The 18934-nt window shown below is 37.2% G+C and overlaps 1 protein-coding gene across 1 annotated transcript in view; it reads right to left on the bottom strand.

Annotated features, from left to right (window-relative positions):
- LOC135197886 (leucine-rich repeats and immunoglobulin-like domains protein 3) overlaps nt 1-18934 on the bottom strand; it is a 98601-nt gene that overhangs the window by 17989 nt on the left and 61678 nt on the right. Inside the window, exons 3-4 of the mRNA XM_064225094.1 lie at nt 1644-1715; nt 868-1002 (exon numbers count right to left, since the gene is read on the bottom strand). Of these exons, the coding sequence (XP_064081164.1) occupies nt 868-1002; nt 1644-1715 (207 nt within the window). The remainder of the gene's footprint in view (nt 1-867; nt 1003-1643; nt 1716-18934) is intronic.

The raw sequence follows: 18934 nt of genomic DNA, 5'->3' as shown, positions 1-18934 counted from the left end.
TGGATCGAACTCCAACGGGGAAGTCGTAAAACTGATCTGTCGCATTGACATAAATGCGACGAGTGTCGGCTATGGGTGGAAATGTTGGGTAAGGGGGGGTGGTGGGGGGGGGGGGGGGGGGGGAGCCGGGGGGGAACCAGCCCATCAATCCTTAACTATATCATAATCCAGCACACCCTTGTAACTTTGCTCTCGTGTCGGTCGGTTAACCCATACCCACCCATCTCTCTCTCTCTCTCTCTCTCTCTCTCTCGCCTATCTCTCCTCTCTCTCTCTCTCTCTCTATCTCTGGGTCGTCTCCTCTCTCTTCTCTCTCTCTCTCTCCAATGATTACCAGCCACTAAAATCAGGGATAGCTAATTCGCCTAGTTTATAACTTAATTCAATAAAATATTCTTTAATTTAATTTAAATTTTACCCAATTACGCAACACTTACAATAAAAAAAACAGTATGAAATGCAACATTGAAAATTAGTATCGTAGAACGAGAGAGAGAGAGAGAGAGATGTTCCAATCAGCAATTATGCAAAGTAAATCAACATAAAACTAGCAATAATATTTTATCATTAATATAATATATTGATGACAGTGGCATCTCCGACCGACATCCAATGAGCGTCATTCCAAACGCCACCATAACACCCATTCTATTCTGCATATTCTGCAAAACACCTTTCTGCAGTTGACAGAAGACACCACTAGCTCTGCTTGAAAGCGGCAAGAGAGCGCCCAGACCTCGACAAATTCAACTCCACTCACTCGTGCCTGTTCTTAAGCCCCGATAAAAGCGGAGAGGAGACAAACGAACTCGAGAGGAAATGAAATAACGCTGGCAGCGCTCATTCTCGGCATTTTCTCATACTCACAGCCTAAAGAGAGTGACGTTGGTGAAAGCACGGGGCGTGACGGTCACGAGGCGATTTCTGGAGAGATCCAGTTCTCTGAGACGAGGCATCCCCGACAGGTCCAAGGTATCCGTCTTCCTGAAGCGATTCCCACCCCTGCAAGGCGAAGGGGGGGAAAAAAAAAGGGATTAAGTCATTAGATCATTCTTCGGTCCTAGGGAAATCTATTATTATGGATCATGTCTCTTTTTCACCGAACATCCTGGGTTATGTTAGGTCAACTCATGACGTCAATCTGTAGAATTATTGTTGTCAATAAATACAATTAAATATAAAGGTTATGTTATATCAAACAAAGACCATGAATCAACATGGTATTATTATTAATTATTATAAAAATAATAATAATAATAATAATAATATTAATTAATTAATTAATAATAATAATAATGATAATAATAATAATAATAGATAATAATAATATAATAATAATAATATATAATAATAATATAATAATAAATGAATAATAATAATAATAATAATAATGGTACTATTAAAAGGAGCCCATAAAAATGCCAAAATATAGAAAGTAAGTAATATATTTCAGACTGCTGTCTCTCTTCAGGTAGGTACTGCATGAGAAAGTTACAGAAAAGGCGGCATTTATACCGTCTTTATGGTCTCGTTTTATGAGATGGAATTCTGTTGTAACAGAACATTTTTACCAGTCATATATATATTAAATCTTGTTTGGCTCAAAATATGAAAAAAAAAAAAAGTGTTGAAAATCAACTTACAAGTAGAGTGTTCGTAATGAAGGCAACGAACCAAGAGCTGGAAGACTCTCCAATCCCAGGTCCTGGAGGTATCTGGAAAAAGAGAAAATATTCATATTGAATTCACTTTTCAACTGGTGTATATATATATATATATATATATATATATATATAGTATATATATATATATATATATCTATATATATATAGATATAATATATATATACGTGTGTGTGTGTTAGCTTAAGCGGACTTCATAATGAAAATGCGATGGTGAATTGAAAGTAACATAACCCTATTAGTACTAGTTATTATAGTGCTTAATTTAATCGTTGATAAGAGGCCATATTAAAAAAAATAAACAAATTCATCTTCACACAAGGAAAAACATTTTAAAAAACAAGAAACGTGGAACATGTGACATACAGAAACCAAACAATGCCTGACTGCCGCTCTCTCTCTCTCTCTCTCTCTCTCTCTCTCTCTCTCTCTCTCTCTCTCTCTAACCGTATAGGCCAAGGATCAATGTAACTGTCGCGCATACCATTAAAATACTGAAATTTTCGATTTTTTTTTCTCGACTAGCCAAATGATTTCCTTAGAAAATAACAAATACTTCTAATGCCAAAAAATAAGCATGTGAATGATTACTTTTAGATCAACAACCGAAATTTAGTTTAGATGAAAAGCAAAAAAATATATAATGACTACATGAGAAATTTAATCCTCAGACCTCAGACCCCTCTTACAAAAGATTTTTTTAATTGGAAACAATAGTTAAGCCTAAAGTAACAACAGATAATTTCGACTCCTCTATGCACTACTGAAATCGAGACGCCTCTGAGACACAAAACACACGAAACAAACCAACGTCTTGTCAGAGAACAAATGTTTTACATTTGGAAATTGCTATAAGCAATGGCTACCATCTCAACCTGACGAGACTATAAACAGAAGAGAGCGGTTTAGAAGTTGAGCTCCTGCATAAAGAGCCCAGGAAATAATTAACAGCTGACAAAAAGGTGATTCGCTTTCGGACAAAATTCTTGGAAATTGAGAGAGAGAGAGAGAGAGAGAGAGAGAGAGAGAGAGAGGAAAAGATATCTGACAGCCGACGTAAAGTCGTTCATGTTAAAACAAAATTCCTGGACACATGAGAGAGAGAGAGAGAGAGAGAGAGAGAGAGAGAGAGAGAGAGCAAGGGTTGGTCATTGTGACACTAAAATTCCCCGTCAAAACAAGGAAAAAATAAAGCTGGAGTAAAACGAACGTAATGACAAAAACACCAACGACTTTGAAAAACACCTTTATTAAAAAAGAACACACAAACCTATGAAACAACCTTTCCCACGAAGAAATAGAGAAAGCAAAAGAGAGCAGCCCGAAATGATGAAATACACTGGCACAATAGAAAACGGGAAACAACAAACAACTGTACTGCCCCTGATGATGAAGTTCGGTACATGGTTCTAATGGCGGAGCTGTGCCACTTCAATGAGAGTCCCGAATCTCCCTCGAGAATACAAGCGAGCAATATTAACGCTGCTGACCTGATAATGTTATCCTAACTAACGTTAGATAAGAGACGTCATAGAGAGAGAGAGAGAGAGAGAGAGAGAGAGAGAGAGAGAGAGAGAGAGAGAGAGAGAGTCAACACTACGCACTGTTGATACAACGATAGGGAATGAATGAACGAGTCTCGAATGGCATTCTCTGTGAGAAAATCAACACCCACTAATTTTACATTGCCCAAATGGGCATTTGCATAATGTTTCCATTATCCAAATATCATTAGCATAATGTTTGCGATGGGGTGAATAGTGCGGGGAGGGGGGAAGGGGGGGGGATCTTCTCGTATCATGATATGACGACGTCAACAAACAAGAAGCGTGTGAAGCGTTACATAAAATAAGGAAATGTATACGGAATATGACGCACAAACACACATACACATGTACGTATCTACACTGCTCATAAACAGACGTATATGTAAGCTTTATTTAAGTCATGTTCAGCGCAGAGAGAGAGAGAGAGAGAGAGAGAGAGAGAGAGAGAGAGAGAGAGAGAGAGAGAGAGAGAAAACAAAAACTTCGGTCGGTCTGAGCGTATAAACAACATCGGAGGAAAACTTTAGTGGTAACACAGGTTAGTGGAGTATAGAGATCAGGTGACAACGGGTACTTGGAGCCCACCTGTACCTTTAGATTAATGGGTTTAAGTGCTCTTCTTCTCATGTTCTCTCTCTCTCTCTCTCTCTCTCTCTTTTTTTTTTTTTTTTTTTTTTGGGGGGGGGGTCCTTTTGTGAACCTGGACGCACACTTCTCAGGTGCAATAATTGATAACAAAAGCAGCGCAAACACAGTCAGTTTCTTTCTAATTTGTCTAAATTTAATTTTTTTCTAAACTTTCACTTTTACTGTTCTCAAATTTCACAAGCATCAGTCCCTACTAACCCCGCCTCACCGCCCACCCACCCTCTCTCTCTCTCTCTCTCTCTCTCTCTCTCTCTCTCTCTCTCTCTCTCTCCGATTCTGACGAAGCTTTCTCAACTCATCATCCACAAATCAATGTCCCTTACAAAATCCAGTACACAACTCGATGAATTAAAGGATAAACAAAAGGAAAGGCTTCCATTGGCGTATATCCAGAACTACACAAAACCAACGGCTGTATATACGTGCAAAGAAACCCACTCCAGGGTATCCGACCGAAGCCTCTCGTTCCAAAAAGCAAAGTTGACCCTCGTGAGATGTGGACCCGAAACCACTAAACCTCTGTAGCAACAACCACAAACGCCAGTTTTATGTAAGATGTCTTCGGTGTTGCTAAACAAATAAACAAACGGTTCGAGTCGATCGACCAAGTTATCTTTATCTCGTAGTCTCTCCCTCACCTCGATTTCATCTATCGCGCACCTTGAGCTCCCTTAATTAGCTTTTCTTCCTAAATCCCTCAAGTTAGGTGTAGTCTTTGTTGGGCCTCAACATCAAGCCTCAAGCGTTTATTTGTTAACCACACGCTCTCCAGCGTATGCCTATAAATATACACTACACCAGTGTTTAAGTATTCATAAACGCCAACCTAAAGTCAAGATTCGATTTATTGAAAACGAAAACAAACACAATAGTGTGTCTTCAAAATATGAAACAACAAACAACAGAGGCATGACACTCAGAGAGAGAGAGAGAGAGAGAGAGAGAGAGAGAGAGAGAGAGAGAGGCAAGAAACGCGAAACGGATTACCTTTGGAATCGAGGAAGAATTCCAACGGGGTCTGCTCAAGCTCGTCGAGAGTATTCACCCGCAATCCCCGAAGAATACCTTCGCGAGGCCTCATGCCCCTTTCGACCCCTTGACAATTCTAAGCGTCTACAATCAGACACCTCCAAAGAAAACATTCCTCAGTGGTTTACTGGATTTCTTCGACAGTCGAGCGAATATATCATCTCCTCTGAGCTTATTTTCGGAAGCCCACGATTATTCGTTGGGTAGTTTATAGTTTTCTGGGAAAATCTGAATTTTTCAACAAGGTTCTTCTTCAATAATAGATCTTTGGGATATATCCTGAATAGTCTGGGTGCTGTGCGCGTTAATAACACGCAGTGGCTGAGTATACGGGACCATATAGTGAGCAACAAATTCTACTGATTCGTACAGAGCATGAGCCCTGTTCATGTGCAGGTTTTTGCTTACCTCTACATTCTCTGTAATTACATCGCACAGACAGACAAGACGCCAAAGAAATACGTAGCCAATTAATATGTCTGTACGTGTATTCTGTATTTAATACCTAAGAACTCAAAATAAGTCAGGATAAGCAGATGCTTTCATGTAAACGGCAAACTTGCTTCTCTTACTCATAGCGTCTACTACTCTTGGGAATTGGGGAAAAATTATATGTGGAATGAAAACAAAAACTGCATTTTTATGGTATTCATGTACACTCTTTGAGAACGGAGAGCAAACATACATAAAACCAAACATTATAATATATATATATATATATATATATATAATATATATATATGTGTGTGTGTGTGTGTGTGTGTGTGTGTGTGTGTGTGTGTGTGTGTGTCTGTTGTGTGGAGAGAGAGAGAGAGAGAGAGAGAGAGATTTAATACAAACTGCGTACTTATGCAATACAAACTATCAAGTTGTTGTGTGCAGCAATGCTGTCGACGGTACTATTCTCCATGATGTAGGAAAAAACCAAAACAAATGCTATCCAAACTACTGTAGGAAGTAAACTATACGGCCTAATTGTGACAGTAGAGTTACAAAAGTTACAAGAAAACCTAAATATGAAGCATACATAACACGAAGCTAACCGTAGAAGTTGATTCAGTTGTTAAAAGCCACTTGTGGGTTTAATACCTCATCAACGTTCATTAGCAACTAATTTGGCTTAACTCGATCTGATTAAACTGATTCCAAACGCTTTCTCACATAAATTAAATTCTCTTCCCCTTCCTGCACATCCTTCCCGTCCTATCTGCATTTAACGCCAATATTCTTTTTCCTTCCCCATTTCCGTAGATAAGCCACCCTTTGCCATTGACAAGGTAGTCTCTTCCCTTTGCCATGTAATAGGTAAATCTCCCTTTTGCCATTTAAAAGGTATTCTCTTCCCTTTGTTATATAATAGGTAAATATCCCTTTCGCTATTTAAAAGGTATTCGCTTCCCTTTGCCATTTACAAGGTATTCCTTCCCTTTGTCATGTAATAAGTATATAAATATCCCTTTCGCCACTTAAAAGGTATTCTCTTCCCTTTGCCATTTAAAAGGTATTCTCTTCCCTTTGCCATTTAAAAGGTATTCTCTTCCCTTTGCCATTTAAAAGGTATTCTCTTCCCTTTGCCATTTTAAAGGTTTCCTTCTTCCCTTTGGGGGATTTAAAAGTTTTCTTCTTTCCTTGCCATTTTAAAGTTATTTTTTCCCTTTGCCATTTAAAGGTATTCTCTTTCCTTTTTAAAAAAAGTATTCTCTTCCCTTTGACATTTAAAAAGTATTCTCTTCCCTTTGCCATTTAAAAGGTATTCTCTCCCATTTGTCACTTAAAAGGTATTCTCTTCCCTTTGCCATTTAAAAGGTTATTTTCTTCCCTTGCATTTGAAAAGTATCTTCTTTGCCATTTAGTTATTTCTCTTCCTTTTGCAAATTTTTAAAAAGGTATTCTCTTCCCTTTGCCATTTAAAAGGTATTCTCTTCCCTTTGCCATTTAAAAGGTTATTCTCTTCCCTTTTTCGTTTAAAAGTTTTTCTTCCCTTTGCCATTTTTAAAAGTTTTTATTTTCTTCCCTTTGCCATTTAAAAGGTATTCTCTTTTGCCATTTAAAAAGTATTCTCTTCCCCTTGACATTTAAAAAGTATTCTCTTCCCTTTGCCATTAAAAAGGTATTCTCTCCCATTTGTCACTTAAAAGGTATTCTCTTCCCTTTGCCATTTAAAAGTTATTTTCTTCCCTTTGCCATTTAAAAGGTATTCTCTTTTGCCATTTAAAAAGTATTCTCTTCCCTTTGACATTTAAAAAGTATTCTCTTCCCTTTGCCATTAAAAAGGTATTCTCTCCCATTTGTCACTTAAAAGGTATTCTCTTCCCTTTGCCATTTAAAAGGTAAATCTCAATGTTGCCATTTAAAAGGTATTCTCTTCCCTCTGTCATGTAATAGGTAAATCTCCCTTTCGCCATTTCAAAGGTAAATCTCCTCTTCGTCATTTAAAAGGCAAATTTTAATCCCTTTCTTTTATCATTTAAAGAATAAATATCCTTCCTTCCTAATTCACAATTGTAATGTTTTATGTTTTCCACAATAACCATCCATCCATTTTTATTCTGAACTTAAAATCTGTCTTCTTCGACATCATGGAGTAAATTTGATGTCGATAATAATCTTTATGAAGTACAGAAGCTAAAAGGAATTGAATCATTAAGTTTCTAAGAAAATCATCTGAGCAAATGAATCAAATTAACCAAACATATCACGGTGACAAAATTGCAAAGTATCCTGGGCACATGGCAAACTTTAAGCCACATTTTTTAACAGAAAACAGGCTACAGGTCGAAAAATAGTGGGAAAAATTGCTTAAACTATATCGAAACGAACGTAAAACTGATAAAAAGGCTTGAAATGAAATCTGGAGAGTAAAATAAAGTCATTCCATATTAACCCACAGTACTTAGGGAATTATAACCAAGGATTTCCAATTATGTAGACCTTGGGATGAGAGAAAAGATGTATATATCAAATATACAAGTGCCTATCTCTTAATCATTAGCAAGTATAATAAGAAGATCTTAATTCAAAACAAAACAAAAACGAATACAACACAAACATCTCACGCTCTTCTTTCTCTCTCTCTCTCTCTCTCGCTAATGGTTTCGTACCCTGGAAAAAGTACACAAAAACCCAACTGTTAGTCCACCGTGTGAAAAACATATTTCCGAAAAATATGAACAAAAAGCGGAAATGAAAACAAGAGGTGGGTTATTTTTTAGACTTTGCCAAAAGCTCTTTTGATAAAGTAGACCATAATAAAAATTTAATTTTTAAAAGGGCGAAAAAAAAGGGGGGGGGGAAAAAAAAAACAGAAAAAAATTTAGAAAACAAAACAACAAATATCGTGGATAAAGTAGGAAGATGGTTAACAAAAGAATTTGTTTTTACACAACAGAAAACAGATAGTTATTGCAAACGACCGAGAAATCGGATGAAGCCAAGGTAATATCCGGGTGGTTTGGCCGCTCAAGGTACGGTGGGTTAGCTGCAATACTGTCTTGTTATTATGATTGAAGACATAGACAATAATGTTAAGGATTCGGTAGTGAAGTAGGCTTTCGCAGAGAGACACAAGCAATAAAGTAGAGCAAAATTACTTGTGGATGAAGATAGGAAACGCTCTACCAAGAGACCTTAAACAAAGTATTGATTGGGCAAGAGGGCAGAGGTAAATAGGCATGGGGTACCTTAACTTTAAAACTTGATTTAAATTTGAATCAATAAATTATGGAGACAGAGAAAGAAAACCGCTATATGCATATAAGGGACCTAATAATGAGACCATCAACCAAATAAGGAAGCAGTTTAAAGACCCTGGTTGGTGGATGATGAATAGGAAACATGTGATGCAAATGGATCAAATAAGCAAAACTCATGTTGGCCAAAATGTACAAAAGCAAAAATGGGGAATGTTGTTACGGCACTTCAAAACAAGAAAAGCTGAAAACACCAGGATTATGCTTTATAAAACATATGTTTCGTTAGTCCCACTTGAATTATTTGCAATATGATATTGGTACCCACCACTATCAAAAAGGATATTGCACAAAGAAAAGAGAGGTGTACAAAGGTCCTTTACCAGCTAGGAATAAAGAAGAAGCTTAACGGACCTAGACTACTGGGAAAGACTACAAAGTTCTTATTAAAAATTATATAGTCTGGAAAAGGAGGGAAGAGAACGCTACAATGGATAATTCCAGGCATGGGGGAGGAAACAGAATAGAAGGAATAGCAGAAAACAATACATGGAACTAAAAATAAAAAATCCACAGGACATAACAGCAACGCAGAGGTAGATTTAACTAGTGCCCAAAAATATACCAGGAAACAAAAATAAAGGAAAGCACACCCAAGGGACATTAATTCCACTACGCACCAGCATCGATAATGCAGCGGTCTATTCAAATGCGTTTGCCAGCTCATATGAGGAAGATATCAGGACTAGTGAGCGTAGATGGTGTTAAGAATAAGCTCGACAAATATCGAAACTGCATCCCAGACCATCCAAGATTGGAAGATGCAAAAATATACCAAGTGGGAAGATTGTACTAGCAAACTCTTCTGGTAGACAGTAGCAGGTGCCTCACACTGATGTGGGACCCTGGGGCAATCCCGAACAAAAAGATGTAAGGTCTGTTTAAGGTCTGGTAAGGTCTCTCTCTCTCTCTTCTCTCCTTCTTCTCCTCTCTCTCACTGGATAAAACCAATTTTGGAGAAACTGGCGTACATATTAAATGTTATACTAAGTATTCAAACGTTAAAAAACAAATAATAAAAATAACAATCCCACCAAATCAAAAATAACAAGTTGCAAGACATAATTTGCAAGAAACAGGAGGACAAAAGACCAAGCAATACGGTTAGAGCCAACAAGCAATTTTGCATTAGGAAAATTAAAAATAATATATTTATAAAAAGTAAGCCCTAGGGGCACCAAGGTTCTACCCAGGGCCCCATGAATACAGGTGGGGTGGCCTCAAATCTAACTGAAATCACTTCTCTCCGAAAAGAGAAAAGAATTCCTGTTTGAAAGAAACAGGTGGCCAACGAATGGTCCTCCGGGTACAGGTAGGGTTACTGGGAGGATGAGGATGTGGAGGAGGAGGAGGAGGAGGGGGAGGCTGGATGTTAGCATATGAGGGCTAGGAAAAGGAGGGGCGTCGTATCAAGTCGTATCAAGCAAGACATAACGAGATCATGTCGGGGAACGGAGGACGAGCGGGAAACAGCCCGGGGGGAAGAGGGGACAAAAGGGGGTGGAAAGACAAACCTGAGAAGGAAAGTCAGTGGGGAGGTGGAACAAAAAGTTGGTGGCAAAGAGGAGGAGGAGGAGGAGCAAGGGAGGACGGTTAGAGAAGGATAAACAAAATTAATAGCGAGCATAGATTACCACCCGCAGGACCTGTTTCCAACAAACACACGACGCACACAACACAACGAACCACCCCTTCATATTTCCCAACTTGCGTTCACCAGAAAAGGCCACTTTCGCACTTATTACGCCCCAGTCTTACCCTTTGCATCACTCTCTCTCTCTCTCTCTCTCTCATCTCTCCTTCCTCTCTTTCTCTCTCTCTCTCTCCAGGGGACCAACCAAAAGCCAAGGTGGGGATCCGAAACAAACACCGAGAACTTCATTTAAGCCATTCATCGCGGAGGTAAAACTTCATCAAAAGCATTCGTTGTATATAAAAAGGCAATGCGACTGTGATCACCCAATACCTGCAGAGCTTCATCAGGGACGTCATTCAGCATTTACCCAAACATGGGAATAAAAACACAGCCGGTTTGTGATGGAGGAAGGAAGGCAGAGGTGAAGTTGCGAAGGAGGCAGGGTCCACGTCTTTTCGGCGGGAGGCCAATCCTATTGACATTCGTGTTCTAAAACTCAATTAAGGTCTCTCTCTCTCTCTCTCGTAAGCGACAATCACGCATTAAAAATTATTCAAAGAAAACCATATTTACTGCCTCAGTTCTTGACCGCCATCCAAACACGGAACGACAGTGATAAATGAGTGAGAGAGAGAGAGAGAGGAGGAGGAGGGGGATGGGAGGAAATGTGGAGGGGAGAGACCGAGATGAGAGAGAGAGAGGAGAGATCTCTCGGGGTAAGCGACAATCATGCGTAAAAATATTCAAAAGAAACCATATTTACTGCTCTGTTTGACCTTTATCAACACGACGACAGTGAATATGAGAGAGAGAGAGAAACGTTGTGGTTTGTTCAGGAGAAGGGGTGGGGGGTGGGGAGCAGAGGAGGAGGGGAGCGAGATGGGGAGGGCGGGGGTGAGGAGGAGAGAGGGAGAGGGAGGGGAGCGGAAGGAGAGAGAGAGGAGGAGGGGAGATGGAGGGAGCGAGGAGGCGAGAGGGACGGGTGAGTGGAGAGGAGAGAGAGAGAGAGAGAAATTGTAGCGAACTCCAGTTAGCCGTTGAACTAAACTGATTTATCAATGACAAGACTTAGATAAGACTCTCAATATAGAAACCAAGTCCTTCAGATATATGAGAGAGAGAGAGAGAGAGAGAGAGAGAGAGAGAGAGAGAGAGAGAGGGATGGGCTTGATATCTACTTGTCCAGTCTGCTAATATTTCTGTATTTACAAATGTTGACTGTTAGACTAGCCAGTACAAAGATTCCGGACAACCTGAACAAGCCAAGGATGCTCAATTAATCTCTGCATGGTAGAGAACGACACCCGTCACTCTCTTCGGAACACTAGAATTAATAAAGGCTTTCGAAATTGAACCCGTTACGAGAGAGAGAGAGAGTTAGCCAAGACGATGCCCCAACATCAGAAGACTGATCTTAGATCAGTCATCCAAAACACTGCAGAGAAATCCCCGTTTATAATCTGAAAACATGCATTTGGTCTCCTTGGTTAAAATGAAGAACAAAACTGGTGGAATTATGGGCTTACAATCTGCACACTTTCATCTAAGATCCATGGTTTAACGTATAGAAACATTTAATAGGATTATATAGGGATAACTTGCAAATATTATCAATACGGAGATTTTGTTATAAACTTGATTACCGAATGATTACTGGTCTAACACGTATTAACAAAAATTTCAAGGGCAATTTCCAGAGATGAACTGATATTTATCTGATGACACTGGGCAACTTCGAGATTAAAGCTCATGCTTATTAGCTTACTTGAAAGAAGACATTACTGAATTTAACATGGGAAATTTTTCCTTCAACATACAATTGATGGTTTAAGAGACTGGAAAGAATTATGCTCCAATCAAAGCAAACTGAATCAGAAGTATTATTCTTGCACTTCAATGATACATACAACTATTCTACAGCCACAGAGACGAATACCTACTACTTTAACCATTTTCTCTACAGCCATAGAGACGAATATATCTACTACTCTAACATTTTCTCTACAGCCATAGAGACTAACATACTTTAACCATTTTCTGTACAACCACAGACACGAATATAGCTACCTACTAATTTAACCATTTTCTCTACAACTATAGTGACTAATATACTTTAACCATTTTCTCTACAACCATTGAGACTTATATACTTTAACCATTTTCTCTACAACCATAGACTTATATACTTTAACCATTTTCTCTACAACCATTGAGACTTATATACTTTAACCATTTTCTCTACAACCATAAAGACTTATATACTTTAACCTATTTTCTCTCAACCATAGGACATTTATTATACATCTTTACACGTTTTATCTTTTCTCTACAACCATTAGAGACTTTATTATTACTAAACCATTTTACCTTTTTCTACAAACCAAGAGACTTTATATACTTTAACCATTTTCTCTACAACCATAGAGACTTATATACTTTAACCATTTTCTCTACAACCATAGAGACTTATATACTTTAACCATTTTCTCTACAACCATAGAGACTTATATACTTTAACCATTTTCTCTACAACCATAGAGACTTATATACTTTACCCATTTTCTCTACAACCATAGAGACTTATATACTTTACCCATTTTCTCTACAACCATAGAGACTTATATACTTTACCCATTTTCTCTACAACCAGAGAGACGAATATACCTAATAATAATTTAACCATTTTCTCTACAACCAGAGAGACGAATATACCTAATAATTTAACCATTTTCTCTACAACCAGAGAGACGAATATATCTAATAATTTAACCATTTTCTCTACAACCATAGAGACGAATATATCTAATAATTTAACCATTTTCTCTACAACCAGAGAGACGAATATACCTAATAATTTAACCATTTTCTCTACAACCATAGAGACGAATATACCTAATAATTTAACCATTTTCTCTACAACCATAGAGACGAATATACCTAATAATTTAACCATTTTCTCTACAGCCAACTACTTTAACTATTTTTAAAGGTAAGATCACGGGTACTACAGCAGAGTTGAGAGTTATTCCGGATGATTTTACAGACTCGTTGTAATCATTATTGCCACAAAACAAGATTTCAAAGTAACCTAAATTTAGTACGTGGTGGCTTTAAAATCACAACCTCGGCTCTAAGGACAAGGGAAGAATTGTAATAAAATAGAAATCTGATACGAGTCACTACTGATGATAATGACATATACTTCTCTGACCATCTAAAAAGGCACCGACTTAATTTTCCTTAAAACTGATGCTTTGGAACCAACCAAGGTGTATCATCACCCTATAGCTATGAAAAAAGCTTGAGAGAGAGAGAGAGAGAGAGGAGAGAAGAGAGAGAGAGAGAGAGAGAGAGAGAGAGTCTACCTACTTCAACCCCAAAGCTTTCGTTTGCTTAAACAGTGCCTGACCATCCTTCAACCGAGCTGACACCCAGGACAGGGCACTGCATATATCGCGGGGACAAATTAGGCTGCCCGAGTCGAGGTGGAGCCGAGGTGTCTGTTTATTCGTGGCTGTGCATTAATGCCGAATTCGCTCTAAATGGCTACGCTTCGTACTCTGGGCGCGCCGTTTTTCTCGGCTGTTGCACCACTCAAGTTTTCGTGTACTCCTATCTTCTTGCTGCGTTGGTGCGGGATAGGTAGGTTAAGACGACATACATTGCTTGCATGCACACCACGAGCAGTATTACTCGATAAAGTCGTAAGGATGGTTACAAAATTATATCTGTTCACCAATCTGCACCTAATAGCTAAAAACAACTCTTTAAAAAATTATAAACGTGCTCTGAGAGAGACCTTACCTTACAGACCTTACAGTTCGTTCGGGTTGCCCCAGGTCCCTCAGTGTGAGGCGCCTCTAATGTCTACCAGAGAGTTGCTAGTACATCTTCCGGTATATTTTGCATCTTCCAATCTTGGATGGTCTGGGATGCAGTTTAGATATTTGTCGAGCTTATTCTTAAACACATCTACGCTCACTCCTGATATATTCCTCAGATGAGCTGGCAACGCATTGAATAGACGCTGCATTATCGATGCTGGTGCGTAGTGGATTAATGTCCTGTGTGCTTTCCTTATTTTTCCTGGTATAGTTTTGGGCACTATTAATCTACCTCTGCTTGCTCTTTCTGATATTTTTAGTTCCATGATATTTTCTGTTATTCCTTCTATCTGTTTCCATGCCTGAATTATCATGTAGCGTTCTCTTCTCCTTTCTAGACTATATAATTTTAAGGATTGTAGTCTTTCCCAGTAGTCTAGGTCCTTAACTTCTTCTATTCTAGCTGTAAAGGACCTTTGTACACTCTCTATTTGTGCAATATCCTTTTGATAGTGTGGGTACCATATCATATTGCAATATTCAGTGGACTACGAACATATGTTTTATAAAGCATAATCATGTTCAGCTTTTCTTGTTTTGAAGTGCCGTAACAACATTCCCATTTTTGCTTTACATTTTGCCAACAGAATTGCTATTTGATCATTGCATAAACATGTTCCTATTCATCATCACACCAAGGTCTTTAACTGCTTCCTTATTTGTGATTGGTCTCATTATTAGGTCTCCCCTATATGCAGTTGATAGCTTTCCTTCTCTGTCTCCATAATTTATTGATTCAAATTTATCAGAGTTAAATACCATCCTATTTACCTCTGCCCAATCATATACTTTGTTAAGGTCTCTTTGTAGAGCGTTCCTATCTTCATCACAAGTAATTTCTCTACTTATTCTTGTGTCATCAGCGAAAACTACTCACTACCGAATCCTTAACATTACTGTCTATGTCTTCAATCATAATAACAAACAATATTGCAGCTAGCACCGTACCTTGTGGCACACCGGATATTACCTTGGTTTCATCCGATTTCTCATCGTTTGCAATAACTATCTGTTTTTCTGTTGTGTAAAAATTCTTTTAACCATCTTTATTCTACTTTATCTACGATATTGTGTTTTCTAATTTTCTTTGCTAATATATTATGGTCTACTTTGTCAAATGCTTTTTGCAAAGTCTAGATAAACCACATCTGTTTCATTTCCGCTTTTCATATTTTTGAATATGTTCTCACGGTGGACTAACAGTTGGGTTTGTGTACTTTTTCCGGGTACGAAAACCGTTTGTTTGTTCCTATAAATTAAAACAAATTATTTTTTATTAAATGTTTCATAATATTTTTCTTCATTACCCTTTCATACACTTTCATAATATGTGATGTTAGACTCACAGGCCTATAATTACTTGCCTCTAGTCTTGGATCCATTTGAAAGTAGGGTGATATATGCTAATTTGTGCTCATCATAAATCTTGCCTGTATCTACACTTTGTCTTAATAATATTGCAAGTGGCTTTGCGATAGAATGAACTACTTTCTTTAACAAAATAGCAGGGACTCCATCCGGCCCTGCAGCAGCTCCATTTTTAATTTCATTAATTGCCTGCACAATATCAGCTTCATTAATTTCTATGTCAGCTAAATATTCACTATTTTCTTCCCTTATTTCTATATCATTATCTTCATTATCTATTCTAGGGGTGAATTCTCTCTTATATCGTTCTGCCAGTATGTTGCAAATTTCCTTTTTTCATTCGTTAATCTCCTTCAATTCTCAGAGGGCCTATTTCTATTCTTCTTTTATTCATCTTCTTCGCATATGAGTATAATAGTTGGGGTTTTGCTTGATATTTAATAGGGTTTTTTCTTCCAAGTCCCGTTTTCATTTTCTTTTGATTGTATAATCTTTTGTTCTGCATTTTCTATCTTACTTTTTAGTTCTATAACTTTCCATGCATTTTTTTTCTTTTGCAAGACCTTTTTTCCACTTTCTGATTTTTCTGGAACAAAGATCCTTCTGTCTCTTGGTATGCATGAATGATGTTTACTTTTCTTCTTCGGTATATATTTTTTCCACTATTTTCTCCAAATTTTATATAATATCTCCGTATTGACCCTTATGTCATCACTTACGAAAATGTTATCCCAATCTTTGTTTAATTCTTCATTAATTTCTGACCATTTTATATTTTTACTGTAGAAGTTGTATTTTCCATATCCTTCCCACTTTTTGTTTTTTCATTTCTTGCTTATCTCTATTTTTTTCACCTTGCTTTGGAATGAACTGTTAATTCCTATGACATTATGGTCTGAAATACTCGCATTATAAACTATTATTTCTTTAACATATTCATCTCGTTCACAAATACTAGGTCTAAAGTATTTTCCTTTCTTGTTGGCAGGTGATTTATTTGTTGAATGTTGTATTCTAGTAGCATATCTAATAGCTTTTCAAATTGCCTCTTATCTTCTGCACTACTATTACTCTCTTTTTTATATGTATAAGTACAACCACAATCTCCTATTCGTTCTTTCTTTCCATTCTACGAAAGGAAAGTTGAAGTCACCAGATAGGAGAATAGTCCCAGTCCTTGTGATTTCTACATATACATCCAATTTTTCAATTATTTTTTTTTTTTAAGTCAAACTCTTAGTATTAGGAGGTCTAATATATACTATTGTTCATCAATTTTTTAGATTCAAATTCTACCGCTATTAGTTCACATTCTGAGTTACTATATTTCTCATATATTTTTCCTTGTTTTTTGTCTTTCCATATATTGCGGTTCCCCCTTGATTCCTATTTTTTCTATCTGATCTATAAGTTTGGAACCCTTTTATTTGATCATCATTCCCAGTCTCTTGGGAATACCAGGTTCACTTATATTCATTATATCTATTTTCTTTTCATTTTGGGCTAGTTCTTCTAAGTACTCTATTTTTCTTTTTGAGTTACTCGTAACTAACCCTGCGCATTCATCACTATGATGGTTTTGCGTGTTTTCTCCTTCATTTAATACTGTAGTAATAAGGATTTTCCCATGTCTCTTCCTGTTCTGGTATGTTGTTTCTTTTTTTCATTTCCAGAATTCTGACATTAAAAAATCCAACTTTTCCATAATATTTTATCTTCCTTCATCATAATTATTCATTTTGTGTCTGAATCTGCAATTTTCTCCGTTTCTGCAATATCCTCTTGCATAATAAATACAGTTATTATCTCTTGAGTAGAATTTCGGAGCTGATGCTTTGAAATTTTGTTTTTTGCTGACACCTCTGCATATCTCATTGGTGGTTTGCTTTTCTCTTTTACCTGATATTCTTGATTTCTCTCTTTATTTGTTTCTTTCTTATTTTGGATTTTATTTTTACTTGGTTGGTTATTTATTTGATGATGATTCATGGCTACAGTGTGCATATATTTGCATTTTTTGTCGAACTTACATCCTTTTCCTTCTATTAGGTTTTTACATATTTTTGGATGCAGATCTCTGCAATCATCCCCATATCCATCTAAGTATGCACATTTACCCCATATATTTCATAGTTTTTGACATATCTTAGGATTTGTTTTTTAGTAACATCTTTCTCCAAATCTGCAATTCCCTCTTTTCAAAAGGTTGCAGATTTTGTCTTTCTTGTCTATTTTTTCCTCTTTCCCGTCATTGTGTAGATCTGGGTAGAGCCTCTTCGGGATTTTGCTTTTCTGTTGTCATATCGTAATTTATTTCTTCGTAGGTATGCTGCTTTATTGCCTCATATGTAGTATCAATGAGTATCTCTGCATCCATACTTTTATCTTGTTCTTTGTTTTCCTTATTTTTTTCTGTCATTTCAGTTTTGTTTACTTCTCTTCCGTTTTCCTCTTCTTCTTTTTCTTTTTCTTCTTCTTCTTCCTCTTCCTCTTCTTCTTCATCCTCAACTATTTGTACATTCAATCTTGATTTAATAACATTGTCTATCCATGATAGACATGTTGAACAAAAAATTCTTGTATCTTTTTCTCAAATCTTGTATTACCTCAGCACACTGTGGGATGGGTCGGATGGGCATGCAGCACATTTTCTGATTAGGTTTTGTGGATTGACTATGCTATACCAACCTTACACAGTTTTGCATGCTTTTGGCATTCTTTTTCCTAATGCATCAATTAGGATATTCACAAGATTCACCTTATTCATTTTCTTGTCGAATATGTTGGTTTATGTATATTTTCTTTATGAGTCTCTTGACCACTTGGATTTTATTTGGAACTTCTTCAATTATTTTCAAGAGTGTCATTAGATTTGTTCCAGTTTGAAGGATTATATCCTTCTAATATATCTATGAATGCTTTTGTATCTTTTTGGTTAGGACTGTTGCTGATTTCATAGATGAGAAATGCCAGTTCCCTTCCTGCTACTCATCGTATTGTGAATCTGCTAAACACGCCAAATTACGCCACCCTCTTCCCGCAGTTGGAACTTACTGCCATCTTGTTTCTGATTTATAGTATTCACACTTGATAAACTAACTTAGAAGACGCTTTATCCTACTATTTTCACACTAATCTTATCACCGATAGTTCACGAACACTTCTAGATATTTCTCAAATTCTAGTCGTATGTTAAACTTGTGATATCTGTTGATTAATCTGACTTCACGCGGGTACGTCTCACCAAGCAAGATGGCTACTACGAGGAGAGAGAGAGAGAGAGAGAGAGAGAGAGAGAGAGAGGAGAGAGAGAGAGAGAGAGGAGAGAGAGAGAGAGACTAAAAACTCTTGAATTAATCTGTAAAAAAGAAAAGAAAAATAGAGAGAGAGA

This window comes from Macrobrachium nipponense, chromosome 21 (genome assembly GCF_015104395.2).
Source record: "Macrobrachium nipponense isolate FS-2020 chromosome 21, ASM1510439v2, whole genome shotgun sequence".
In the NCBI taxonomy this organism is placed as follows: domain Eukaryota; kingdom Metazoa; phylum Arthropoda; class Malacostraca; order Decapoda; family Palaemonidae; genus Macrobrachium; species Macrobrachium nipponense.
This window is presented reverse-complemented; position numbering and strand designations above follow the sequence as displayed.